The sequence below is a fragment of the Enhydra lutris genome, unplaced genomic scaffold (genome assembly GCF_002288905.1).
Source record: "Enhydra lutris kenyoni isolate GAN:26980312 unplaced genomic scaffold, ASM228890v2 scaffoldscaffold20, whole genome shotgun sequence".
NCBI classification, from domain to species: Eukaryota; Metazoa; Chordata; class Mammalia; order Carnivora; family Mustelidae; genus Enhydra; species Enhydra lutris.
The window spans coordinates 17,052,181-17,078,571 of NW_019154104.1; the positions used below are offsets into that span (position 1 = coordinate 17,052,181).

Below are 26,391 nucleotides of genomic sequence, written 5' to 3' on the forward strand. Positions count from 1 at the left end.
CTCCTGGGGGACAAGGTCAGGCCAGGGAGAGGAGTGGGCCAGGTGCTGGGGCAGCAGCAGAGGGCCCCAAAGATTCACAGGGTCTCCGAGGAAATCTTGTAGACCTTCCCTGGTTGGGCAGGTGCCAATTCCAGAGTGGGCTTTTTTAAGGAGATTAAATGGGTTTACCTTTCCGGAGTTGAAGAGTGAGTGTGAGCAAGTGTGAACATGTGTGAGTGTGTGTGTGTGTGTGTGTGTGTGTGTGTGGTCAGGAGGATCAGGCAGATGGGGGTAGAGACCCAGCCAGGACCTGGGGACGGGCAGCAGCATTTAGAGTGGGTCTCACGTGAACAGGCTGTGAATGGCTGGAGGGCCGCTCCTGGGCCCGCTGCTGTTGACCTAAGACTTTAGTTTTCTCAGCCCAGACCAATGTTGCTGGTGCCGCCAGGGCCTCCCTAGCTCCCAGCTGGAGCCTGGTTTTGGGTAAGCTCAGGTGACCGGGCCTGGCAGCCTGTGTGGCCACGGACATGGAGCCTGGGGCATGTTAGGAATGCTTTTCCCTGCTGTGGCACCACAAGAATTTTCTCTGGAGCGCAGGGCTCTGGGGAGAGAGGCCTCCTCCACTGTGAGCCCTAGTAACATCGGACAATCGGGGGACCACGCTGGGGCCCGCAGCTCCCGAATATTTCGCTGGGGTGGCCTGGTTCCAAAAAAGCCCAACGGCCTTCTGTGCCCTGGAGCTTGGGCCATCCTAAGCTCAGGTTGTGTGTGCGTGCATGTGTGTGTGCGAGTGTGTGTGTGCCTGTGGTGAGGTGTGGTTGCTTCTTTCTCTGTTCCCATCTCAGCTCTGATTTCTCTCCTGTGTACCTCTGCATTCTGCTAGCCCCCATCTGCCATCTTCTACAAGGGGCCACCCCTCCCTCAGCCCTTCCCTTGCCAGCTACCACCCTGCTCCTCTACTTCCTCTGGTAGCAGAACTCTTCCGAAGGGTCTTCCCTCGCCCTTCTCCACATTCCTTTGAGAGAGTGGGGACCTACTTCACCAGGCTTTCATGCCCGCCCCCTTCTGTTCCACCAGGCTCCCCTAGGACCTCCATCCTGCCCAGGTCAGAGCCTGAGTCCCTGTTCTCACCTTGCTCCTCTGATCAGCAGCTCTTGGAAGAATTGATCATTCCTTTTAAACGTTTTCTTCTAGAAAAATGTCACATACACAAAAACCTGAGCCTAGTGAATCTCTGTGTGCCCTTCACCCAGCGTCAATGTGAGCAACTCCAGACCTCCCCCGCCCCCTTTATTCTGCTGAGAGGTTTTTTTTTTTTTTTTTAAGATTTTATTTATTTATTTGACAGAGAGAAAGAGAGAGAGAGAGAGAGATCACAAGTAGGCAGAGAGGCAGGCATAGAGAGAGAGGGAAGCAGGCTCTCTGATGAGCAGAGACCCCAATGCGGGGCTCGATCCCAGGACCCCAAGATCATGACCCAAGCCGAAGGCAGAGGCTTTAACCCACTGAGCCACCAGGCACCCCTATTGTGCTGGAGAGTTTTAAAAGTGAATCTCAGACTTCGTGCTCTTTCTCCTGTAAAGTCTTCCACGGAAACATGTGGCTGATGATACCTTTTCCACCTTAATCTCTGCCATCAAAATACCTGCCAAGATGAGCAGTATCTCTTAGCATCGCCTAATACCCGGGCTGGTTCTAGATTCCCCTGATTCCAGATTCCCTGATTGCAGATTCCCCTGATTCCAGATTCCCCTGATATCTTTTGCAGGTGGTTTGGTCAGTCAAGGACCAAACATGGCCTCTGGTTGGGCCTCTTAAACTTCTCATTCTCAGCCAGCCCGTCCCTTCTCCCTATGCCTTTGATCTGTGGGAGAAACCCGCTCACTTGTCCAGTGGCATCTCAGCGTTCGGAGTTGGCTGGTGCTTTCTTGGGGGTGTCTTTGAACTTACTCCTCTGTGCCCCGTAGTCACTGACATGTGTGGTCAGCACTGGGTGCTCCCTGCTTCCTTTCTGAGTCCTTTTCTTCCCCCTTGGATTCCAGATGCCAGGGTCTCCCGGTTTTCCTCCTTCATCAATGCCCATTCTTCTGCTCCCTGAAGATTCCCCTCCCATCTGCCCTGGACCCCCCTGGCCTCCAGCTCGGGTCCCAGACGGTCCCATGCTTTAAACACCCGGGAGGGATGCTGATGACTCCGGTCACATCTCCAGCCTAATGCCCCCCACTCCAGACCCATATCCAGCCCCTGCCCAACATCCCTACTACGCATTTCAAGCATGACACCACCAAAGCAGAGCCTGGTATGTTCCCTGACAGGCTCCTTCCAGCATCCTGTGCCTTGGTAAACCTGTTTATCCAGCCATTCAGGCAAAAGAACTGGGAGGCCCTCCGCACTTCCTTGCTTTCTCGCAGACCCCACATCTAATCCGTCCACGAGTCCTCAGACCTGATCAGAGCTTCTGCCTCTTCCTCCTTATTCCTTGCCCCAGTCTTGTCGGAGCTACCATGGTGTCTCCCTGGAGGCCTCCTGCAGAGCCCCAGCGGGGTTTTGTCCTCCATGTTGTCTCCACCGAGAGATTGCAATGATCACCTCGGAGCCTAAGGTGATCATATCTCTTACCCACTTGGAATCCTCCAGTAGCCTTCACGTCGCTGGAGTAAAGCCCAGGGTCCTGCTGCCCTACCAGACGGCCTCCCCCTGCTGTATATTTATTTCCTCCGGATCTGCCCCCCACCCCCTCCATGCAGCCCCCCACGCCCCCACGTCTCACCTCCAGAGCCTCCCCATGTGCAGCCGCTCCCCACCCTTCCTCAAAGCACTTGACCCTGCTGACATCCATCATATACATGGCTTATTGCATTTATAATCTTGCAACCCAAATGGGAAGGTTGCCGTGAAAGCCACGTGGGGCTCTGTGTTCAGAGGGGAGAGGAGCGGTGATTCTTCAGGACTTGATGAGGACATGGTGGCCTCAAGTGATCCTTGAGGCCCTGTGTGTGTCCCTCCGGCTCAAACAATGGTCCTTGTTACAAAGTAAGATGATGATAACGGAAGTTGTGCAGGTGCTAGGGATTAATTGCTTAGAAGACAGGAGACAAATGTTCGGGCCTGTGGATGGCCTACCCACACCGGACATCTGAGCTCCCTGGAGGCCTTCCCAGCCTGCGGCTTTGTCCTTAGATACGCTGCTGGCTCGCACGCTCCAAGGAACATATAGCACGGGAGGGGCCGAGACCAGCTTCCCCCCTCGCTTGTCCACAAGAGCCTTGCCCTCTCTACCCTCCCGGACACTAGAGTCAGCTGGGGGGTGGGGGGCTTTTGTAAAATAGGGGTGCCTGGGCCCCACCCCAGAAACTTTGGGTTGTTCGGGGATGGGGTGTGGACACTGGGATCGTTTAAACTCTCCCGGGAGATTCTCACTTGCAGCCAGGGTGGAGAATGGTAGCGTCTGCGGCTGGAGATCTGCAGGACTGTCGGGGCCCAGGGCCCATCCGATGTTTAGAAAGCAGCCCTGCTGAGAAAACCATGCACTGCCTTCCTGTAAGCCAGCTCCCCCGGCTCGCCTGGGGCCTGCTCCAGAGCTGACTCAGGAATCTGGCTGTGGCCAGCTCGAAGTGTCCTCGGGACAGACCTGAGCTCCCCCCAGCACTACAGAATTAGGTGGTGGGGAGCCAGCCCTGGAGGAGCCCGAAGCCGCCCCAAAGTTTGGCCTCTAGGCAGAGGGTCCCAGAGCCCAGTGGCCTCCAGTAGCCCACAGTCCGGCATGCAGTCAGGGGCTCCAGTGCCCCGGTGGGCACAGCCCTGTCTGGTGGCAGTCCTGGACCTCCCTAGCACCAGGCCTCCCTCCTGGCCTCCCTCTCGGCCTGTGCCACAGTCCCATTCCCAGCCCCGCTCTATCAATCATCTAGGTCTCCAGTCCTGCTGGCCCGCTGATACAGACTGACTAACCTCTACCCTCCCTTTAGGACTTGACATGGCGGGAGTGATAGCCAACCCTCTGCAGCTTCTTTGTCTATCTGTCTGTCTTACCCTGAGCAAAGTCCCCTGAAATGTCCACTGAACCAAGGCATGGCCCAGAGCAGTGATCTGGGGGACCCTGGAGGCTGTCGAGGAGAGCCTGAGAGACAGCTGTTACGACAAGGCTTTGAAAATCCCAGGAAAAGTTTCCTGGTGCTACAGCTGCCATCAGCCCACCCCGAGACTGTCCTGTTGTCCCAGGGAAAGGTGAGGAAGGAGGCCTCCCCTCTGAAGCCCCGTTCCCTCTGTCCCCCCAACTGAGTCTGTTCCACTTAGTCACACGACAGAGTAGCTGTCGTCCTACCCCTGTTTTCGGGAGCAGCCTAGGGTCATGGAGCTGGCTGCAGGAAGGCCAGAACTTTGGTCTCCTAGACCAGGACAGGCGCCAACCTCCCCGCACCTCACGCCAGCAGGGAATTTCCCCCCAACTTTGGGCACAACAGCAGACCCAACTAGCCTTTGCCAGACAGCGTTTCTTATCCCATTCCGGCCTGACAGCCCCACCTGCCTCCCTAAGGCCCAGCCTCTCTCCATTACCCCCTGTCCCTGTGCTGCTGGCTGTGGCCGGTGCAGACCGCTTTTTCTGGGGGCCTCCCCTTGAAATCCTCATTTTTCAAGTCCAGCAACTAGTCTAGCCAGTGGCCCACTCTGGCGGGCCAGCACTCACCCTGGGGCTTGTGCTGCCCTGGGGAGGCTGCTCGGCGGCTTCACAGGTAGCCCTCGGACTAGGAAGTCCTCTGCTCCTGCCCAGGGGGCTCTGAGTGCACCTGCAGCAGAATGAGTGGGGCAGATCCCCCCATCTCTCCGCAGACCAGGCAGCGCTTGTCGGGCCTTCCCCTGTGAGCACAGGGGCCTGGGAAGGCCTTGGGGACCGAAGGCATGAAGCAAGGGAGGACACTCCAGCCTGGCAACCTCAGGGAGGCTCATCCCTTAGCAGCTCTGGCTCCTTCCAGATGCAGAGGCACAGGCCAGCAGAGGTTGGGAGGACTTGTTTATTCAAGGCACGGTCATAGCATTAGTAACAAGAAGGTTCGGCATTCTGGCACATTCCTTTAGTGGTGGTGGCCAAGGGAAGCCCACACCCCACACGGGGGGCCCCGGAGGATGCAATGCTGCTGATAGGCACTTTGCTTCCAGAAGCATCTCAGGAAGAGGCAGGCAGGCATGAAGCTTACTCTTGGCCCAGTGGGGCACTTCTTAGAGGCTCTAGGCAATCCTGGGTTCCCTCAGAGGCAGCCCCTCCAGAAAGAATCAAGTCTGAGAGGTGGTGCTTCTATGGAAGGTTGGGGAAGGACAGCTGGGAAGAGGGCTGGGGGTGGGGTCAGACGGTGGTGGCTGGAGGCCAGTGGGTGAGACGCATGTGGGCTGAGAGGGCAGGCCGGAGGGGAGGTGCCTGGAGGGGGCCTAGGTGTGGTGCGAAAGGAGCCAAAGCATGGCCACCGGCCTTCGCAGTGACAGCAGAGACTGAGCAGCGGCAGGGAGGGGGCCTGCTAGTTGCCCTGGGTCTCCAGAAAGAGTTGAGAAGTGAAAGGATTCTGGAAGTTTCTCAACATTTCCGCCATCCTTTCTCAGAACCAACCGCACTTGGCTCAAATACGGAGGGGCAATTCCCCAGCTGTGTTGCCATGTAATCGGCCGGGCTGGGACCCTTTCCATATGCAGCATCCAGAGGCTGCCAGGTGGGCAGGGGACAGAGAGAGGAGGGACAGTGGCAGAAGCGGCAGGAATAGTCCAGCAGGGACTGCGGGGATGGGGAGCAGGCGCCAGCAAGGAGTGCCCAGGGAAGGAGAGCCTGTAGGCCAGCTTCTGGCAGGAAAGCCACACGCACACCAAATATATCTTCTGGGGGGTGGGGAGGGCCTGGAGCCAGCCACCTCCTCATGAAATGGGCAGATCTCCCGGTTGGGACCCGGACCACTGCTCTGGAAGGGACCCTTCCCTTTGTTGGTTGGTGAAATGCTAGGAGAAGGGGGCCCTGAGGGGCCTCGGTTCATGAGGGACTGGCTGGGTATAATTTCCTCCTTATTCCTAGCAGGGCAGGAGTGGGAGAGACTGTGACTCCCCAGCTGACTCAAGCTTTCTGGAAAGATCCCTCACGCCAAGGTCTGGGCCAAGCCCTGGGGGTGTGGCAACGTTTGCCTCTCAGGGGCTATTTCTCGAAGTGAAGCCTGGAGTGTCTGCAGCTGAGGTGTGGGCACAGGCGGAGCCGGGGTGAACCCCAGGTGGTCTGGGTTCAGGGGCACCCATGTGCCTGGGACCTGATGGGGAAGGCTCAGGTGAGGTGAGCCTGGGGCCGGCTTTCGGCAGGGTGGCTGCAGGGACCCACACCTTTGCAGGAGGGAGCTCAGAAGAGCCCTAGAGCATGCAGACCCCTTTCGACTTGGCTCCTTCTGGTCCCCTGAGGCCTCAGCCAGCCCTTGTCTGCGTCCTCCCCTGCTGTGCTGCAGGGTGGTCCTGATGGGGGCCTGTCCTCAGAGGCAGAGGTCTGCGCCCCGCTGGCTCTGGCAAAGGGGCTGGGTGTCCCCAGCATGGTTCCTATTCAGGAGTCGGTCCCTCCAGGTCCTGCGTGGTGGTGGCCCTGGGAAGGCAGCCTTACTCCCCCAAAAAAGGCTTCTCCGTGGAGGACACAGCCCCCACCCCCAGCCCATTTCCGGGAGTGTGTCTGTAGTGCCTGGGTCAGGACCATGCTGGAGGCCGCTCAAGTGGTCTTCGGTCCAGGATGCAGGTGACCCCGAGAGAGGAAAGGTCCCGCTCGGGAGACCAGGGAACGGTCTGCGCCTGCAGCCTAAAGCACAGGATTCTTACCCTAAGCGGATGCTCACCTTGGCTACGCTGGGGGTCCAGGAACTCGGGTGGGTGTGAGGCAGGAGCAACTCTCAGTGGCCACATCCTTGACCTTGAGGGTCCTCTCATTAAGGCCTGGGGGTTGGGGAGCTGTATCTGGTTTCCTATCACCCAGCGTCTGGGGAGAAGAGCCCACTCCGTGAACTCTGCCTCTGGCCCTCCCGCCTTGTAGTAACCAGCCGAGGTTGCCTTCATCAAAATGCACACAGGTCCTGTTTAATGAGCCCCGAGGGATCATGTCCCAGCTGCCCTTGCAAGAATAGGAAGGAGGAAGGTCTGTACCCTGCTGCTCCCGGGGATGGCCGCAGAGGGGCGGAGGACCAGGAAGGGTCTCAGCTGGCCCTAGCTCTGGGTGATCCCCGTGACGGGGCTGTTCTGGATGAGGGCCCGAGCACACCTGTGCGTCTTCAGGCCGCAGGGGAGGGATCAGAGCAGGGCTGGGGTCGGGGTGGGAGCCGCTGTGGGAGCTCCTCAGCAGGGCAGCTGGTTAAAGGTTGGCAGAGGCCCTGGAGAGTCTTCGGCGGGCGTCTTTCTGCCTCCTCCTTTACGCACACTTCCACTCTGACCCCAGGAGGGCCCCTCAGCCTGCAGTCTCTGTGCTCAGGGCTTTAGCCACCTTTCCCGAGATGCGGTGCCCGCCTGTAGCCTTCATCCCACCCCGGGCTCCCTCTGCACTGCCCAGCACCTCCCATTCAAGCTGGTCAGCAGGTCCGGGCCTCCGTGTGGCCAATAGCCGGGGCACAGGTGTCTCCGTTGAGGCCTTCACAAAGTCTGCAGGAGGTAGTGGGGAGGGCCCGGTGGCCCTCCTGCCTCCCCCTGCTGGGCCCTCCCCTGGCCGCCGCTCCCGTGGAGTTGCCAGATGGAGGCCTTGGGTCCTGGTCAGTGATACTGGCTCTGGCCCTCCAGTTCCAGCCCTTCCTGGAACTGGGCGGAGCCCAGCTCCTGTGCAAAGCCCCTCACACCACTCTCCTCTTCGTCCTCCTCCTGCTGTCTGTTCATGGTGCCGTAGGTGTGCCGAGCGGGGGAGGAGGCAGGGGACAGATTCATCTCCGGCTCCTGCAGCACAGTGGCCACGTACATCTGCTTGGGACAGAGGGGAGACAAGGGTGAGGCCGCACCTGGGGCTGGGTCCTGGGCACACCTCACACTCATGCCCTGCCCCCCCCGAGCCTGCCCCTCTTGAGCCACGGATCCTTCCTTTGCCCCCAGCAGCCCAAGGTCTGGCCGTTCGGCCTGCCGGCTGCTCTCGGTCATTCAAAGGGCAACTCTGACTCCAAGGGTGAGTCAGTGCAGGCCTCCTAGCCCCCAGCCCCCTGCTCCTTCAGCAAGGTTCCGATCATTCTTGCTTCCAGGTCAGGCTGAACCCGGGGGCAGATGATGCAAGCCTCCCCGATCTGGGGTCTGGAGAGACCCTCATCCCTGAGCCAGTGCTTGTCTTAGTACAGCCTAACAAGTGCAGCCACACCTCCCCTGGGGTGTGTCATTGGCTGGCCTGTGAATCAGGATTTGAAAAGGAGACTGCTGGCCGAGGTCTTGGCCATGGGACCTGTCAAATCCAGGAATGGTCCCAGAATGCCTGGAAGAGCAGCGGAATAGAAAAACAGGAAGTACTAGGGACAGAGTTCTTTGTCATCCTTCGAATGGCTTTTACACCAACTCCTTATTTTGAAAACGGGATTATGGGATAGAATTAAATCTTTCCTGTAGGAATTTATGTCAGTGAAACCAGAGCAGAGTCCTGGTTGATGAGGGAATACTTTTCTTCCAGAAGAATCTAGATATTTGCAGCATTCCAAAGTTAAACCCCATATAAACCTTCTAGTTGTAAACCTAAGGGACAAAATGGTAACTGAACAACAGAGGAGCCACTGTCATCCCCCTCATCTGGGAGTCACCAGCATCCTCTGTGGGGAAAGAATGGGATAGTCTGTGTCTCCTGGTGTAGGCACAGCACCGCCTGCCATGTGTTTTAGCCCCTAGGGCTGAATCAGAATCTCGCCAGCCTTTGGACTGAACTTCTAGTTTTCAGGGAATACACAGGGTAGTGGAACCTGTTGTCAGACATCACAAAGAAATAGCCAGAAAAACCCAGAAGGTGGGGAATTCTTCAGGACCACTGGCTGGGTCTCTCTGACAGGCAATAAACACACACAGGGACCAGACGCATCCAGCACGGAGCCCAGACTGGATCTTGGTCTGGATATGCTTGGTGAAAGATATTTCTGGAACACTTAGGGTGACTCGAGTATGGGCTGAGTATTTGAAGACATAGAAACTTATGTGTGTGGAAAGATGGAGATTGTTAACTAAAAATGCAGATTATGAAATGGTATGAAGAGTATCATTTCATTTTAGCAAAAATTATATATATACCCGAGAGAACTGACAGTAAGTTATCAATAGTCATCTCTGGGTGGTGGAATTATGAACTTTTTATTTTCTTGGTTTTGCTTCTCCGTTTTTTCCCCCATAATTATCTGCAGTGTTCAGATATGACCGTGGTTGTCATGAAAGATAAGAAAATCAATTCCGGTGATTTTTTTTTTTTTTTAAAAGCTCAAGCTTCAGAATGCAACTTCAAACTTTGTACTGCCACTGCCTTTCTCAGTAATGCCCTGGGGTCTCAATTAGTTGACCGTGTTGAACCTCAGTTTCCCCATTTGTAAAAGAAGGACAAAGACCCCCTACTGTGTGGGTCTATCCTATCCTAAGGATTTGGAACTGAGAATGGCAAAGTCAGGTTCCTAAGAAGATTCCAGAGGGGTCGTCTTGTGAGGGCCCCTGGGGAGAGATGCTACCTCAAGAGAGGCCCCTGCTCTGATGGCGACTTTCCAACATGGGCGTCCATTCTCCCATCACCTCCCGCAGGAAATCTGCCTGTCTGGAGGTTTTTCCCCCCTGGGAGGTGAGGCTGAGCCACTGCTCTGTGCGCCTGGCTGGGCATGTCCGCCACTGCTGGGTCTGTGCATTTCCCCCAGCTCTGCGGCGACCCAAGAGCCCTGTCTCCTCTCCACCCACCCCTCTGGGCCCTGCTGCCCACTCCACATTTCCACCACGCCGAAAACTGTCTTCCGGTGCCCACACGCTCCAGATTCTCTCTTCCGGGCCTTGGCACAGGCTGATCCTCTTCCTTGAACGCTCTTCCCCCACATCCTAGTCTACCTAGCAACCCCTCCTCCCATATTCCTAGAGTCGGATTAGATGTTCCCTCCTCCGGGAAGCCTTCCCTGAGTGCTCAGGCTGGCTGGGGCCCTTTCTTCCACGCTCCTGCAAGGCGCCCTGGCGTCGGGGTACCCAGCTCAGAGCAGACATTGGTGGCGCTGCATCCACACTGGAGGCAGGGCTGTGGGCGAGCGCGCGGGACGCTCCAGGCTGAGCCACGGCGAGGGAGCCAACAGGCCAGCCTGCCAGGCCCCCTCGTTCTGACTTGGCCTCCTCGTTTCTTCACCCGCTGAGGGGCTCGCTCGTGCGGCGCTGCTGCTGCCTTACCCTTCAGTGCAGGCCTCCGATCGCTCCTGCCGCTCTGGGCGCGCCGCTCGGCCCGGCATCTGTGCCCTTGGAGGCAGCCTTCGGTCCTGAGGCCGAGCCCCAGCACGTCCCTGTGTCTATATGACTGATCTCGCTGTGGCTGGGCCCGCCCTGACCTTTCTCTTCCTCTTTGAGTTCCTTTTAGACAATGTCTGGCCTCTTCTGTCTTCCCATCCCTTCAGCCACGGCCACGGCAGCAGTTTCACCTGGGCCAAGTCCTGCTGGGTCAGGGGACGGAGCCCGGGCCCTCCCCCCCCGCCAGTCCCCGGGGTGGGCACTAAATGCCGGCGCCACCCCCCACTGCGGCTGTAGTAGCCCATTCCTGCAGGTCCCCCCCCACCTGTCCCCCAGGGGGAAGGCAGTGACTCACAAGGGAGGTGGGCGTGGAGGAGGTGCTGCTCGGCTCCATGTCGAACACAGTCTCCATCTCCTCCTCGGGCTGCAGCAGTGGGGGAGAGATGTGGAGGGTCACGGAATGGGGGTGTCCACCCTCTGCTCCCTCCCTCCCCAGATCTGCACCTGGGCCTCTGGCTCCCCTGGCGCTCAACGCCGTCTTCTGTTTTCCCAGACCTGCAGAGAGAGGCCCGGGATGCTGGTGGCCCTTTGGAATGTTCCATCCCCAAGAACCACACTGGGGGGAAGTAAGGAGAGGTGGGGCTGGGATTCAAATAGGAGCCTGCTTGGACTCTCGGAAAGGCCTTGACTTCAACTGTCTCTTCTTTCCTCCCCTGGGTTCCCTTCTCTCTGGGACCGGTCCGACGTCACGGTCTAGAGCCCCTGCTGTCTCCCTTCTCTAGAGTGGACCCGTGGGCCACCAAACCGCATGGCATTGTTGGATGGGGAAGACAGAGCTGGAGGCATTGTCCACTCTAGTTCATTATGGCTCTCGAGCCAGGGATGGAAGCGGGGCCGGACAGAGAGGGCCGTGGGGGTCTGAGCCCAGGGTCACCAGACACAATGCCACTCAAAGTAAAAGGATCCTCTTCCAAGAGGCTCCCTCCTTTGACTCAGCAGGATACCAGAACTTTAAATTAACTTCCTTCCTTTTCTTTATGTACCTTCATTTTAAAAAGACAATTTATTATTATAGACAGAAAACCCGCATTCGTTGACATAAGCAGAAATAATAGATAAATGTGAACCAAGAGAAAAATGGATAACCGTGAAAAATTAAAAAAAAAAAAAAGTTTTAGTTCCCAGAAATCATTCTAGCACGGCCACAGAGACATGCCACATTGGGAAATGCCCACGGAGGGCACACAGCATTGTCGGCATGGATCTCAGCAGGCAGGGACTGTCTCCCTTCTCTAACTATGGGGCCGGGCTCCGCTGGCTAAGAGCCAAAGGAATCATGGGGTCCCGAGAGCCAGGCCTCAAGTTCAATAGCCTGGGCTTCCCGAAAGTGTGATAACTACCCCCCCCTTCCCCAGGGCATCGTCCTTCTCCACAGCCATCCCCCCCACCCCCACCCCATCTTCTCTGCCTCAAGCATCCACCGGTGCTCACAGCTCAGTGGCTGGACAGGCTTGCACCAAAGGAGAGAAGTGCCAGCTGCCCGCTGTTTGGAGGTGGTGCTGGGCAGGGAGGGGAGGAGAGGAGGAGAGGACAGCTGTCTTTTAAATCTCCCCACTGTGCGAGGGGGACGGTGCCTGGGCCATGCAAGGGAACCTTTCATGTCTGGTGCCCTGGGTACACAGGTCAGGAGGTAGCCTAGAGCCGTGGCTCAGTGTGAGGGAGCAGGGGGCAGCAAGAACGCATGGAGGAAAGGAAGGGTAACTCACCTCATAGTCAGATACCCCCTGGAGCTTCCCCAGAAGGGTGCTAAGGAAAGCGATGACCATGGAAAAGATGAGCGTGGACAGGGAGAAGAAGGTGATGGTGTGGAGTGTACCTGCCGAGGAGAAGAACAGGCCATGCGTGGGGTTTGGTGCTTGAGGCCCAGAGCCGTGGGCAGAAGTCTGCCAGCAGAGATGCCGGGTCCCATGGGGCCCCCCTCAGCACCTCTGTGGGGGCTCTGAGTCCAAGGCAGAGAGGCCCCTGCCCCAGTCCTCCTCCTAGCAACTGCAGTCAATGCACCTGACAGTGACCTCGTCCCTTGTGCTATGGGACCAGTTTGGAATTTGGCGTCTTATGGATTCTGTGACAGAATTTAATTGCCTTAAGTATCCAGTCCACTCAAGTGTCCAGGAAATGCGTCCTTCTCAACCTGTCAGTTTACATACGTCGTCCCAGATCACAGTTCTGGGCAGTCACTCCAGGTCACGCATTCGTGCTGCTGCCCCCAAACACGGTCTCTGAGCCACGCTGGTCCCTGCGAGCTCCCGCACAGCCCTCACCTGTGCTAGTGGCACTGAAGAGCTATCCAGAATTCAAGTCACTTACATGTCGCTCGGGGACATTTGGTGACCTTTTTATGATGCCAGTTTTCTACTGAGGTAAAGATTAAAGGTCAGTCTTTACCGTCAGAGGCTAGCCCATAAGGACGCTTGTTGCTCGTTGTGTTTCTGTAAGAGCAAAAATGGCCAAGAGCTTCGGGATCCCACCACGGAGAGCTGACGGAAGCGGGTGGAATTCGCTCAAGGCCCGTGCTCACACGGGATGTCGGTAACACCGGAAATCCCACAGAACGCTATGGTGAGGGAAGAGACTCAGGATACACAACGGGACGCTATGACGGGGAAATGACGGTTTTGAAAATTAAGAATAGACAGGGGTGCCTGGGTGGCTCAGTGGGTTAAAGCCTCTGCCTTTAACTCAGGTCGTGATCTCAGGGTCCTGGGATCGAGCCCTGCATCGGGCTCTCTGCTCAGCAGGGAGCCTGCTTCCTCCCCTCTCTCTGCCTGCTTCTCTGCCTACTTGTGATCTCTCTCTGTCAAATAAATAAATAAAATCTTAAAAAAAAAAAAAAAAGAAAATTAAGAATAGACCAGTAAGCCCTCTCCTGCTCCGGCCTCTCCCCTAGGCTGTGTGCACAGAGTGAGGTCCGAGAGCGACAGACGGCAGGCTTGGGGGTGAAGACGGGGCTTTCAGATCTCGATAATAAACATATATGGTCTTTTATACTTAGGAGGAAAACGATTTTTAAAAAACTGAGGTTCGGGGGCATCTGGGTGGCTCAGTGGGTTAAGCCGCTGCCTTTGGCTCAGGTCATGATCTCAGAGTCCTGGGATCAAGCCCCGCATCGGGCTCTCTGCTCAGTAGGGAGCCTGCTTCCTCCTCTCTCTCTGTCTGCCTCTCTGCCTGCTTGTGATCTCTCTGTCAAATAAAACAACAAAAAACTGAGGTTCGCTAGGTGGCAGGGGAAGGCTAGGGGGTTAAGAAACGGGGAGACGGCAACAGATGGAGGGTGCACAGAAGTGGAGGCGAGCGGAGCGGTTTCCAGCTGCCGCCGTGACAGCAGACGAACAAAATACGGTTTCCCTTCTCCGCTCCACTGAGGAGCTCAAGGTGCAGGGTCCCTGAGGAAAGGCGGGTGTGGGGACAAGGCAGGAGGCTGCGCGGTGGCAGAGAGGTTAGTGCTAGCCTCTTCCCTCAGAGGGGACTGCTCGCGTGTGGTCCATGGGGACGGAGACAGCAGCTCAGTGTGGCCAAGAGCAGGGTCTGCCACTGGGGCAGACCCCGAATCCTCCTCCAGGTTTTAGGCAATCTGGAAGACCTGGCGTCTCACAGGATCCCGGGGCGGGGGGGTGCGGGGAGGACGTCACCAGAATCGGGCCCTACAGCTAATATTATATTCCTGCCCGCCCTGAGTTAGAACGAAGGAAAGTGGTGCTTCCTGCTTGGAGGGTCCTCAACCCATGTGCACACCATCTGGACTGTGCTGGTCCGCGCCCTCCCCTCGGCTGCAGAGGTCTGCAGGGACTGAGGTCCGACCCCTAACTGAGGCCTGGAGGAGCCCCCGGGGACGGGGGCTGCAGCCGTGAGCAGGCTTGCTCGTCCCGGGCCTTCTCGGCTTGCCCCGAGCACAGGTGCTGCCCAGGGCCTCCGGCGGCGGCGGGAAGCGGGCGGGGGCAGGAAGGCCTGCGGGCCTGGTACCCACCTAACCGCAGGACGGAGAAGAAGAGCATCCAGAACAGCCCAAGGAGCGGTGCGAAAATGGCCTGGTAGACGGCAGCCATGTGGATCTGCTCGTTGAGCTTGGTGGGCGCGTAGGAGTAGTACATGTTGTAGCGGTCGGTGACATGCTTCATGCACAGGTAGAGCAGCCCTGCGGGGCGGGGAGCAGGGGCGCGGGGAGGGGGGCACACACGCTCAGCCACTGTTTCCACGGCTGGGCCCCCCAGGCCACAGAAGCCAGATTCAGGTCTGTCTGGGCAGCGAGGGCCACGGATGGGCTGTGTGAGCCCCGTGGTGCTGACCTCCAGGACCCCCCTTTCCCTTGAGCCCCCCCGGAGTCTATTCCACCCGCTGGGTGAAGGGTCACTCTGTCACCAAACGTCGTGTGTGAGCGGCCGTCCCACCTCCCCTGACCCGCCCCGGCCCCTCCCTGCTCTGCTCACAGTCTGTCCCCGGCCTTCTCGTGCTCTGAGGTTGAGGGGCTCAATCCCTCCTCCCGGCCTGAGGGTGCGCAGCTCTGGGGGTGCCCGAGGGGAGACTCACCGAAAGGGACGATGATAGGGCAGGTGATGCTGTAGGCGATCACCACGCTGAAGACGTTCATCATCCATGCGTACTCGCGCCCGTACTGGAAGTCGATGGCCTGGCTCTGGGGTGGGGGGTGGGGGTCACTGGAGGCGGCCTGGTTCCCTTGGCTCGGCTCCGTCTGCAGCTCCTTGTCTACCCCAGGGGAGCTACCCGGTGGCTCAGGTCTGGAGGCGGGCTCCCTGCCAACCCCAGCCCACCTCGCCTCTCACCTCGGGTCCCTCACCGCCCTGGTAGGCTCCCATCATGACCCCCCCACCCAGGGAAAGGCTGTGTGTGGGCATGAGCCTGGCCCCCACCTTTCTGATGTGGACTCTCTCTGGCTCCGACCTGGAGAAGAAGAGGCGGGTGCTATACAGGAAGAGGGACCCCAGGCGCAACAGCTCCATGCCTGTGCCCAGCAGAGCCGCCGTGATCACATAGTTGACGAAGAAGGCGCCGTTGTCCGGCAGGAACACACACCTGGCCGTGTGGACGGTGGAAGAGGGCATAGAAGCCGGAGGGAGAAGGAAAGGGCCGGGACATTGGGAGAGGGGTGGAGGGTGGGGATGGAGATGGGTCGGGTAGAGGGTGGGGATGGAGGGGGGAGGGGGGGAGAGGTGGGGGTAGAGATGGGGAGGAGGTGGTGATGGTGAGGCAATGGAGGGTAGGGGTAGGGGTAGTGATGGGGAGAGGGGCAGAAGGTGAGAGTGGAGATGGGGAGAGTAAGCTTTGTATACACGTGCCCCCAGCCCAGTGTAGGTCAATGCACACCCTTCTGAGCAAGGATGGGGCTGGTCTACATCAAGTGTGGGTGTATTGGGAAACACACTCTAGCTTGATCTAAAGTAGGGGTGCGGACCAGGACCCACAGACCCCAGAGAGTCCGTGGGGAGAAGTTTGGGGGTCTGTGACCTTGAATGTGAACAAATGAAGAAAACACATGTCTTGACATTCACGAGCCTCTAACTGTAATGCACCACCTCTTTCTACTAAGAACATGGGCAGAGCACCTGGGTGGCTCAGTGGGTTAAGCCTCTGCCTTCAGTTCAGGTCATGATCCCAGGGTCCTGGGATTGAGCCCTGCACTGGGCTCTCTGCTCAGCAGGGAGCCTGCTTCCCTTCCTCTCTCTCTGCCTGCCTCTCTGCCTACTTGTGATCTGTCAAATAAATAAATAAAATCTTAAAAAAAAAAAAAAAAAGAACATGGGCAACAAACCACAGCAATGTCAACTATGGCTGTGACCCAGTCACCAGTTGAAATCAGACATTTTCTGGGGGTGCCTGGGTGGCTCAGTTGGTTAAGTGTCTGCCTTCAGCTCAGGTCATGATTCCAGGGTTTTGGGATCCAGCCCCACATCGCATCGGGCTCCCTGCCCAGCAGGGAACCTGCTTCTCTTCTCCCTTTCTCCACGGCTCCTGCTCTCTCTTTATCTCTCTCTCTCTCAAATAAATAAATAAAATCTTAAAGATATTTTCATAGCCCAGTACAGTTGGTAGCGATATCTGATAATACCCTTGCACTTACCATCACTTCAAAATGATGGTAGTTATGAAACACGCAGCTAAATTAGACACGTTAACTTTACATGACGGAAATGTTCCTGCCCTCAGGCGTGCACTTGACACAGCTGGCCAGCTTCAGCTCGGAGTCACTCAGTCACCTGAGTGGGTGGCTATGCTGCCTGTTCTCACACTGCTGACCCAGGCATCTCTGTCACCTGTCATGTGTCCCCATCTACATAATTCCGTCAGCTTCTTTGAAAGGAGAAATCTGTGAGCTCCCTGATACACTTCAGAACGCCTTCAAAACCTATTCTTTCCTGATGGCATCAAAGCCGAGTCATGGACCTATAACTCTTTTCTCTCTCAAACATGAACTGCAGCGAAGTTACTGACCCAGCCGAAGATGAACTCATTCCTCTTAAAAAAAAAAAAAAAAAAAAAAGAGAGAGTCCAGCCACCTGGGTGGCTCAGTGGGTTAAGCCTCTGCCTTCGGCTCAGGTCATGGTCTCAGGGTCCTGGGATTGGGCCCCACGTCGGGCTCTCTGCTCAGCAGGGAGCCTGCTTCCTCCTCTCTCTCTGCCTGCCTCTCTGCCTACTTGTGATCTCTGTCTGTCAAATAAATAAATAAAGTCTTAAAAAAAAAAGAGTCCAACATAACATAATTATGTAGAGTTAAACTGCAAAAATCTTAGAGAATTCTGGTCCTTGCCCTATAAAGCCAGCTGTGAAAGCCTGCGTGTCATTTGCACCACTACATCTTTGAAAACTGGAATTTGCCATATTTGTAACCTAAAAACAAGACAAAATCAAAATTGGCTGGATGTCCAACATGACACGTGTGTGCCTTCGTCAAAGATCCCGCCTCCCACCCAATGGAATGTTCTGCTGGCTAAGCAGTCTCGGCGTTCATGCTGATGCTTCTAAAACAATAAAATGTAACTTTGGCTCGCAGGTATGTAAAATGCATTGTCCTCTTATTAAATGTGCTAGTAAGAATTTTATTACAAGTGTACTTTTAAAAACATTTTGAGGGGCGCCTGGGTGGCTCAGTGGGTTAAGCCTCTAGCTTCAGCTCAGGTCATAATCTCACGGTCCCAGAATCGAGCCCCTGCATCGGGCTCTCTGCTCAGCGGGGAGCCTGCTTCCCTCCCTTTCTCTCTCTGCCTCTCTGCCTGCTTGTGATCTTTCTCTGTCAAATGAATAAATAAAATATTTTTTTAAAAAATGTTGATAACAATATTGCGGCATAATTGGTTTTCTTTGTAAAGCAGGTATTCTGTGCATTTAAAGACATCGATTCAGAGTAAACCGGCAAAATCTGAATAAGCCCCGTGGGGTGTATAATGTCAGTTTCCTGGTTGTGATTCGGCGCCTTAGTTATGCAAGTTACCGGAGGGGGAGCTGGATGAAAGGTACGCAGACAGTGTGGGGGCAATTTCCTACAAATTTACTATTATTTACAAAACTTCATTCAGAGAAGAGATCCTTGGGCTTTCCCAGATTGCCAAATGGGTCCCAGGCCCGGGAAAGGTTAAGAGGTTCCTTCATGACAGTCTTTGTGTACATCCACCTCTACCAGTGTGAGCAAATGAAGGAGACACGTGTCTACCTGGCGTGGGCCCACGGGAGCCCCAGGGGACATGGGGGCACGCCTGGGGCACGCGCTCTCGTACTCACTGGAACCTGATGGACGCCTGCTCCAGGTAGTAGATGTCAAAGAGCCACCGGAAAAAGACATCCAAACTGGAAGCAAGAACAAGGTAGGCCCTTGAGTTAAGGTATCTGTGAGCTGAGTCTTGGGGTTCAGTCTCTCTTGGCCTGGCTTGCTTCCCTCTGTCTTCCCTGACTCAATCCCTAGAGACTCTGGCATTCTAGTGTTCCAGCTGGTCAGTCCATACTGCCTCTCCACCTTCTTCATGCTGGGCCATCCCTGCCCGAACCCTCAGGCCTCTCATCTCAAAGCTGCCTCTTCCAGCAAACTTTCACCAGTCATTTTCCCCACAGTGTTCTCTCCCTCTTTTGGATTTCCAGCACACTCGGCCTGCGTTTTTCCCACCTTGGGCTGTCAGTTAGCTGATAGGCACGACTTGTTGCCTCCGCTGGATGATAAGCTCTTTGAAGGCAGAGTTCATGGCTGACCCCTTAAAGTTCACCAGGCTCATGCTAGGCTCAGTGACTGTCACTTGAGGAATAGATTTGTAATGAGGTCTCCGGTATCTGAGAAAAGAGGTTCCAACTCTAGGGAGAGCCTGTCTGAGGGGGGAGGGATGCTTGGAGGGGAGGTACCTGGTCAGTCCCATAGAGGGCAGAATAATCACCATGAACACCAGAAAGATGTAACACTTGTTCACGATGATCAGATTCTGGCTTGATCTAGAAGGGAACAAAGAAACATGTGATAAGAACCAGAGGCCTAATAACTACAGAATGCATGGAAAGACAGAGACGGCTACTGGCCTCGAAAATGGGTTGGACAGCGTGTACCAATGCCAACCCCACAGATTGCTGGGAGCTGGGCGGCCACTGGGAGCAGCAGCACCAACCAGTCAGGTCAGCCTTGGGCACAGGACGGGCAGGAAGGGCACACAGGTGCTGCGTGCTTGGTGTCTTTGCCAGAGGGACATTACCACTGATGCCCAGGATCCCTGCAGGGTCTCAGTAATCCACATAAGCCATGTCCTTGGCCAGAGAAAAGACCAGTAAGGGTTTCTGTTAGGACCAACCTCATGGCTTACTGCCTGGTCGGATGGCAGGAACTTCTGGTGCAGGAAATCACTTTCAAAACCCACACAGCCTTCAGGCGAAAGAGGTTCACCTGTCCCAGGATGTGGTAAATACTTTCCACTCAATTGGCTGCCACCATAGAACGGGGAAGGCCAACCAGCCATTAGGGCTAAAGCTCCCATCGTTTAAAATGTGGGTGCCAGGGGCGCCTGGGTGGCTCAGTTCATTGAGCATCTGTCTTCAGCTTAGGTCATGATCCTGGGGTCCTGAGAGAGTCCTGTGTCTGGAGCCTGCTTCTCCCTCTGCCCCTCCCCATGCTCATGCTCTCTCTCTCAAAAAAATAAAATCTTTAAATAAAATGTGGCTGCTACATGGGCTACATGGGTCTGTAGTCAGGTTGAGTTCATGGGCTCCTCTGTGACGTTCTTCTGCTCTCTCCTCCTCACCCTGGGCATCCTGCCTGCAGTTCTGAGCTGCCTATCTCTGCTCACAGCTCCCTCCCTTCAGTGTGTAGCTGGGGGCTGAGGGAGCAGCCCAAGGGGCACATGCCTGAGACAGCAGCCCCATCTCAGCATTCCTGAAGCCAGAGACCCAGAGACAACTCAGTCCCCTCTTTCAAAAAAAAAAAAAAAAAAAAACAAACACACACACACACACACACACACACACACACACACACACACGTATATATGTATGTATATGTATACATCTTGGTCTTTTGGGATAGTTTTGGGGATCGAAGCCATCCCACGTCAGTTCGATTCCTTAGGCCGGACGGGAGACCCCAACACCAGGTTGGTGGAAGAGTGGGCAGGGGAAGGGGCTAGGGCTGGGGCAAAGAGCAGGCAGGGAGAGGAGGCCCCCACCTCACCTGGTCCAGTGGGCCTCTAGGAAGGCAGAAAAGTAGACAATCAGAGGCAATATCACTGTAAATGCCCAGAGCATCAGGGAGGGGAAGAACTGGGTTATGACTGGGCTCTGTGGGGAGCAGAGAAGGGAGGAGAGACATCAGTGTGAGCTGCCACCCTTCCCCTTCCAGGCCACCCCTGCTTCTCCTACACCTCCCGCCTCTTCTCCCCAAGCTTAGTCCCACAGCAGGTTTGGTTTCCCTGAGGCTGTGCAGTGGACGTGGCCTTCTTCGTCAACCTTGCTGGCCAGGGGTCTGCTTGGCTGGGGTGGGCAGAGGCCGGCACCTCAAGGCCAAGCAGTGCCCTCAAGGGGCATGGGGTCTTCTCTGCTGAGGTCCCTGCAATGGCAGCCTGGGCTTTCTCTGGGGACTTCGCCCTCAGGCCAGAGCCAGCTGCGGCCACTGACATCTCACAGCTCAGAGAGAAGACAGTCCCTTCAACGTGATGTGGTGTGAAAGGTGGCAGAGAGCGGGGGAGCTGTGGTGCCCCCTGGGGCCTGCTGTGAAGCTGACGGGGGGGGGGGAGGTCAGAAGCAAGCAGCAGAGGTGGTGTGGCTTGACCGTGCGTGTGTGTGCGCGTGCGTGCGTATGCGTGTGTGTGTCGGAGATGCGGATGGGGATAATATGGAAGAGGAGGCCTTCCAGGCCCGTTATGATAGCCTGGAGGCTATAGGATTTGGAAATGGGCCAGCCCAGCATCTCTGCAGCCCCCTGTCAGGGAGAGGCCGCCTCTAACTTCAGGGCTGGCTCCCCTAGGTCCAGCGTTCCCAGCCCAGAGGGGTTGTGTCTGGAAGTGAGGGAGGTGGACCCCCAGCTCTAGAGACAGTGGGGAGAACAGAGCCGTCACACTGGCCATCACCCTCTGCTGCACCCTTTGTACCCCCAGCTGGCCTCAGCTGGGACCCAGTCTAAAGAAGCCCTCCAAGCCCCCTCTGGCCTAGACTACCCATATCCCCCCACCTCTCCCTAGAGCATGCCTGCGACCCCCACCCCGCTCTCCTTCCTCTCCAGCTCCAGTCCCTCAGATGGGCAATGACCTGCACATTCACCCCTTTAGAACAAAGGCAAGTACAGCCACCATGGACACCGCCGCCACCCCCGCCATGTTGGTGGTGCATAGGAGCCGTGTTCCAGGGGGGCCCACCATCCCATCCTCGCCTGAGTCCTTCTCTCATCTCCCTGGGGCCCCCACGCCTGGCCCGAGCAGAGGCGGCACCTGCAGCTTCTCAATGGGGCGGGTGACGTTGTACATGTCGATGGTGTTGATGATGATGGCAGGCGTGGTGAGGAAGAAGAAGAGGAAGAAGAGGAAGGTGTTGATTGCGATAAAGCGGGCCCACCAATGGAAGCGGCGGACGGACAGGTGTTTCCTGGGGGGGAGGGATGGAGGAAGGAGACATGCTTAGGACCTTGGGTCCCAGCCCTTCAATGGGGCCCATGTGGGGGTTCCTGCATGTCAGTGGGAGACCCAGGCTGCCCTGGTCTAACTCAGCCCCTGGTGCAACCAGACCTGCATGCACACTGGGCCCTGGGTCTTCCCCCTCATTCACAACCTTTGTCAAGGCCCTGGTGGTGGGCTGGGTTTGGGGGTCGGCCGAGGCTGCGGTGCTCAGGAAGGACCAGCCCCATAGGAGAACAGGCCCCCCATTCCTTTCCCACCCTGTTCCCTTCTTCAGTCTCAGAGGAGCTGAAAGGAGAGGGGAGGGGCAGCGGGGGCTTACCAAATGATGTCTTTAGGGTGTGGGGCCAGGGCGACCCTCCAGCGGTAGGATTTGACAATGGTGCTCACAGAGGACTGCTGGGGGGGCACGCCACAATGGATGTACTTGTAATCTTCTCGGATGCTATGGAGACGGGGGGAGGAGACAGAGGTCTGGGGCTAAGGATGACAGGCTTAGGAGGGGTCTCATGCTGGGGTCCTACAGATGGCCCCACTTCCTGGGGATTCTCAAAGCCTCGAGTATGCCTCCCAGGGCCGGGGGTGGGGGGGGCGGGGGAGGTTTCAACATTGTTCTCAGTTAAAGTCTTTTCCACTTGACAGCAGGGACAGCACAAAGACATGCACTTTGTTGAGGCTGCTGTGGGAAGTACTAATTTCAGCTCATCTTAGTATTAATAGCTACCAACTGAGTTCTTTTTGTGTGCGACACTGTGCTAATGGGCTATGAAGATAATTCCAATCGAAAAGACTACTAAATTTAGGTGCCTGCAGATACAACCAAAGAGGGGCAGGTGCTGGCACTGGAGACTTTGGTCTTCTAATTCAAATTTCTGTGATTAAAATTCATATTTCTGTAATTAAACCTCAGACCCTTCCTACTGGGTGACAGTGTCTCAGAACAGAAACAGTAGTGGAGTGCCTGGGTGGCTCAGTCAGTTAAGTGTCTGCCTTTGGTTCAGGTCATGATCCCAGGGTCTTGGGATCAAGCCCCACACTGGGTTCCCTGCTCAGCAGGGAGCCTGCTTCTCCTTTTGCCTTTTCTCGTGCTTTCCCTCTCTTTCTCAAGTAAATAAATAAAATCTTTAAAAAAAGAAAAGAAACAGTATTGTCTTACATCGGTATATTGTTTTATACAACATATATACTAAAGGAAACACGTATCCCTTCTTAATCCTCTGTGGGGTGGACAGGGAAGATATAAGTAAACAAACTGGACAGACAAGAAATTGGAGAGTATAAGTGACTTGCAAAACTGCACACAATTGTATTTGACTAAATTCTGGGCTGTTTCTTTGTACAATGTGGGTGGGTGAGGACAAAGTGTTATGTATGGTCAGGCTCCCTCAGAGAGAGGAGGGCCTCCACAATCCTCAAAGGATGAGGCCTGGGTTCTCATCTATTTGACCCTATCCTAAGGATCCTTCCAGAACATTCCCAAGTGCACTGAATCGACTCCTTATCAAGGTAGAGCTGCCAGAGGCTGGGGCAGAAGAGGAAGGAGGCTGTAAGGCTATGAATTAGGGAAGACCTGCAGCAGGAGAGCAGACAGCTTCTCGATCATGTCATTTTTGGTGAGGAAAGGGGTGATGTATAATGGGGGAAATGGATTCATTCTTCTCAAGGCCTGGAAGAAGAACCAAGATGTCTACTCTGACCACTGCTGTGCTGAAGCAAGGACATATGGGGATGGGGAGCTCGGGGCCTGGGTATCTATGGAGACAAGTGGAGTCTGGCGGCTGTGCGGAAATGGACTCAGACATGCTCCAGAAAGCAAGATGGCGGCTCCCTGTGAGGAGACCTGAGGGGTTGAGGGACGGTCAAAATTTGGCCACCTGGAGGGAGGTTCTCTCTCCTTTCCCCCTTGGCTGGAATGGGGGTGAAAGAGGATGGTTTTAGAGAAGTAGAAGCCCATTCTCAGGGCTGGGCTGAGCGTAGCAAGCTGCTGGCCCCGGCACTCACTGCTTCGTCATCCTGGCGTCCTGGAAGGTGACAAAGATCAGGTCCAGACGCTTCAGCCGAACGCGGTTGAGCTCAGCGTTGAACTCGTCAGTCAGCTGCTCCTCCAGCTCACTATAATACTGCTCTGCATCTACCTGGGGTGAGATTTGGCCCTCAGAGCCGGAGAAGCCAGAGCTCTAGGAAGGCCTCGCCTGGACATAAGGCCTTTCTCCATCCAGGTGATGGGCCCGAGGCCTTGGCTCCATTCCCAACTCCCTTCAAAGCCTGGCAAAGAGCTCAGGATCCCAGTGGGCTTCCAGATCCCACTCTGAGAACAAGAAAAGGCTATGACTCTGAAATCAGCTCCCTGATGAAAGAGCAGGGCCCAGGGGTGCTTTTGAACTTGGGCTGGACTCCCAGAGGAGTGGCAGAATGCGTCTGCGGCATTTTCAGGAAACGGGGATGATCCTCTTTTCTGGACTGGCTAGAGTGCAGTCCTGCCCTGTGGCCTCCCCCTAGCCATAGCGGTTGGGTGATAAGATGGAGCCCGGTGCCTTCAAATGCTCCTGTCCTTGCCCTTTGAAAGCCCGAGGCGTGGCAGCCTACAGCAGCCTATCATGTTCTCTCTGGTCCTCCCATCCAAGACTGGAAGTGGGCAAGAGCAAGCTGCCGTGGATCACGCCAGAGGGGGATCCAAGAAAGGCTTCAGCTCCTCCGTATTCTCCACAGGGAGGCAGGGCTTGGTAGAAAGGGAGGAGGAGCCAGGAGCCACAGCCCCAGAGCAGATCTGAACGGGGCCCGGGGGTACAGAGGCCTGCACAGAGCTGGAGGCCCTGTGCCCCAGCCCCTCCTCTGCTGTGTCCCTGATTCCCAGGGCTGGGTACCTCTTTGAAGCAGGTCCAGCACTTGCAGAAGCACAGGCGGGAGCAGGGGTGGGTCTTGATCATCACCTTCCCACTCTTCTTGGCCTTGGCCGTGTAGTAGAGCCGGCCCCGCATTGCGTGGCGCCTGTTGGCCAACAGGTACCGGGAGGAAGCATCTTGTGATCGGGGGGCTGGCAGAGCCACACCCTCCCCTTGCACTCCCCACCCCAGATCCAGGGAGACCCCCCTTGCAGACTCACCTCTGATCATCCAACTCGATCAGCATCCTGACGTCATAGCAGAAGTGGACTCTGGTCACCACGCACCCAGGATAAGCCTCGCTGTGGCCACAGACACAGACGCTGAGCCAGCCTGTGGTGCTGGGGACTGGTCATCCTACCCCGACTCCCACCCCAAACTACAGCCCACACAGCCAGGTGGCTCAGCTGCCTGTGGTCCCTGGTTCTCGGGTGGGAGACTCGATTCCTTGCTCCTCAGGTCAAATTTCAGAGCTGATTCCTGGTGATCTGAGAATGGCTACATCCTTCCCAAATGATCCAGAATAGGGCCAGGGGACGGAACTGGAAATTCCTGCCCATGGGAGATAATGAGCTCCTGGGGCTAGGAACTTGGGTCACAAAGATGCCCCAACATGACCTGTTCTAGGTAACTGTGGTCTAGGAGCTCGCCGGGCCCTGTGGTTGGAGCAATGAGGGAAAGGAAGAAACTGATAACCACCAACCCCCACCCCCAGCAAACACGCTCATGCCATGCAGGAAAGCCCCTGCCTTGAGAAACCCCGCTCTGGCCTCAGAGCCTCCCCCATTCTGGAAGGCTAATCCTGAGCCAAGTCCAGGATGGGCTACCACCTGGGGTGTCTCTCACTCTACTTCCTACCCACATGATGATCTGGGCAGGGTTACCGGGAAGGAGGCAATCCATGCTTTGGCCCACTCGACCGACTTACTGAAAATGCTTAATGATGATTTCCGGGTCTTGGATGTCCGTGGGGACATAGGTGATCATTAGCGTCCTCGTGACCTAAGTGGGGAGGGCAAATGGAGAAAGAAGACTGTGTTTACGTGGGACTCCCGGATGTCTGGGTCTTTGTGGGCCCAGAACTGTCTGGAGAAGGCCTGTTACTCAACCAGGCTGCCCCTTGGTGGAGAAGCTCCATGACAGCTTCCCTGGGCCGCTTCCCCGATGTCAGCAGGCCGTGCGCTGGGGCAGCTGCGCACAGGCATGCCGCGTCTCTGGGGCCCTGCTGCAGGCCCCCGGCCACAGAGAGCTGATGTCAAGGGAGAAAAAGCCAGAAGGGGCAGACAGCTCTAGCCAGGGAGGAGGACCAGAGCTCCGGGACCGAAGGGGGCTGCTCATGCTTTTGTTTGGCCTGTCCCCGCCCTCATTCCAGCTCGCCACCTCTCCACTGTGTAGCAGGGCCGTCCCTAACGTGAGACGGGCAGGGGAGTTAGGATGGGAGTAGGCTCTGGGGTGGGGATGGGGAAGCCCCTCAAACTTCACATCTTATTCTGTGCGTGGGAAATGTCTTCCTGAGCCATCCCCTCAGCCATGGCTCTCTCCTCAGGATGAGGATGTCACCCTCAGCCATCCCCTCTCTTGAGCTCCAAGAGATGGGAGTCTCAGCAGAAGCTTCTGGGGACAAGAAGGAAGGCCACAGCAGCTGAGTCCAGACTGGTCAAGGGTGCCCAAGCCTCTGTGCCTGCAGGCCAGTGTATTCGGGGTAACCTTTCAGGGGGTTGTGGATTGCGTCTTGGGGTGGGGGAAAGTGACTCGGTCCTTCAGGACGGCTGGCAGAGAGGGAGCTGGTCATACTTTCCTGGAGCTCTGAATGGCTGAGCACGGAGCCAAAGGTGTTTCCCTTCCCCGCCAGAGCCAAGACAGTCCACACGCCTCCTCCTTTGCTGGTGCTGGGCTGGGGCTGGGGCTGGGTTGGGTCTGGGTCTGGGTCTGGGTCTGGGCTAGGGCTGGGGCTGGGGCTGGGGCTGGGCTGGGGCTGGGGGTGG

At 56.4% G+C, this 26,391-nt stretch overlaps 1 protein-coding gene across 2 annotated transcripts in view; it reads right to left on the reverse strand.

Annotated features, from left to right (window-relative positions):
• Nucleotides 1–7,502: 7,502 nt before the first annotated feature.
• The window catches only part of LOC111148607 (transmembrane protein 63C), a 69,407-nt gene continuing 50,518 nt past the window's right edge, over nucleotides 7,503–26,391 (reverse strand). Inside the window, exons 11-25 of one of the 2 annotated variants that reach the window (XM_022505314.1) lie at nucleotides 25,335–25,408; nucleotides 24,628–24,708; nucleotides 24,389–24,512; nucleotides 23,526–23,659; nucleotides 21,847–21,969; nucleotides 21,342–21,495; nucleotides 20,090–20,196; nucleotides 18,781–18,867; nucleotides 18,172–18,237; nucleotides 15,309–15,471; nucleotides 14,968–15,073; nucleotides 14,408–14,575; nucleotides 12,150–12,259; nucleotides 10,739–10,807; nucleotides 7,503–7,920 (exon numbers count right to left, since the gene is read on the reverse strand). In XM_022505314.1, the coding sequence (XP_022361022.1) occupies nucleotides 7,720–7,920; nucleotides 10,739–10,807; nucleotides 12,150–12,259; nucleotides 14,408–14,575; nucleotides 14,968–15,073; nucleotides 15,309–15,471; nucleotides 18,172–18,237; nucleotides 18,781–18,867; nucleotides 20,090–20,196; nucleotides 21,342–21,495; nucleotides 21,847–21,969; nucleotides 23,526–23,659; nucleotides 24,389–24,512; nucleotides 24,628–24,708; nucleotides 25,335–25,408 (1,767 nt within the window). In that variant the 3' untranslated portion in view covers nucleotides 7,503–7,719. Of the gene's footprint in view, nucleotides 7,921–10,738; nucleotides 10,808–10,884; nucleotides 10,939–12,149; nucleotides 12,260–14,407; nucleotides 14,576–14,967; nucleotides 15,074–15,308; nucleotides 15,472–18,171; nucleotides 18,238–18,780; nucleotides 18,868–20,089; nucleotides 20,197–21,341; nucleotides 21,496–21,846; nucleotides 21,970–23,525; nucleotides 23,660–24,388; nucleotides 24,513–24,627; nucleotides 24,709–25,334; nucleotides 25,409–26,391 lie in introns of those variants that run through there. The other variant, XM_022505315.1, reaches the window with a different exon arrangement.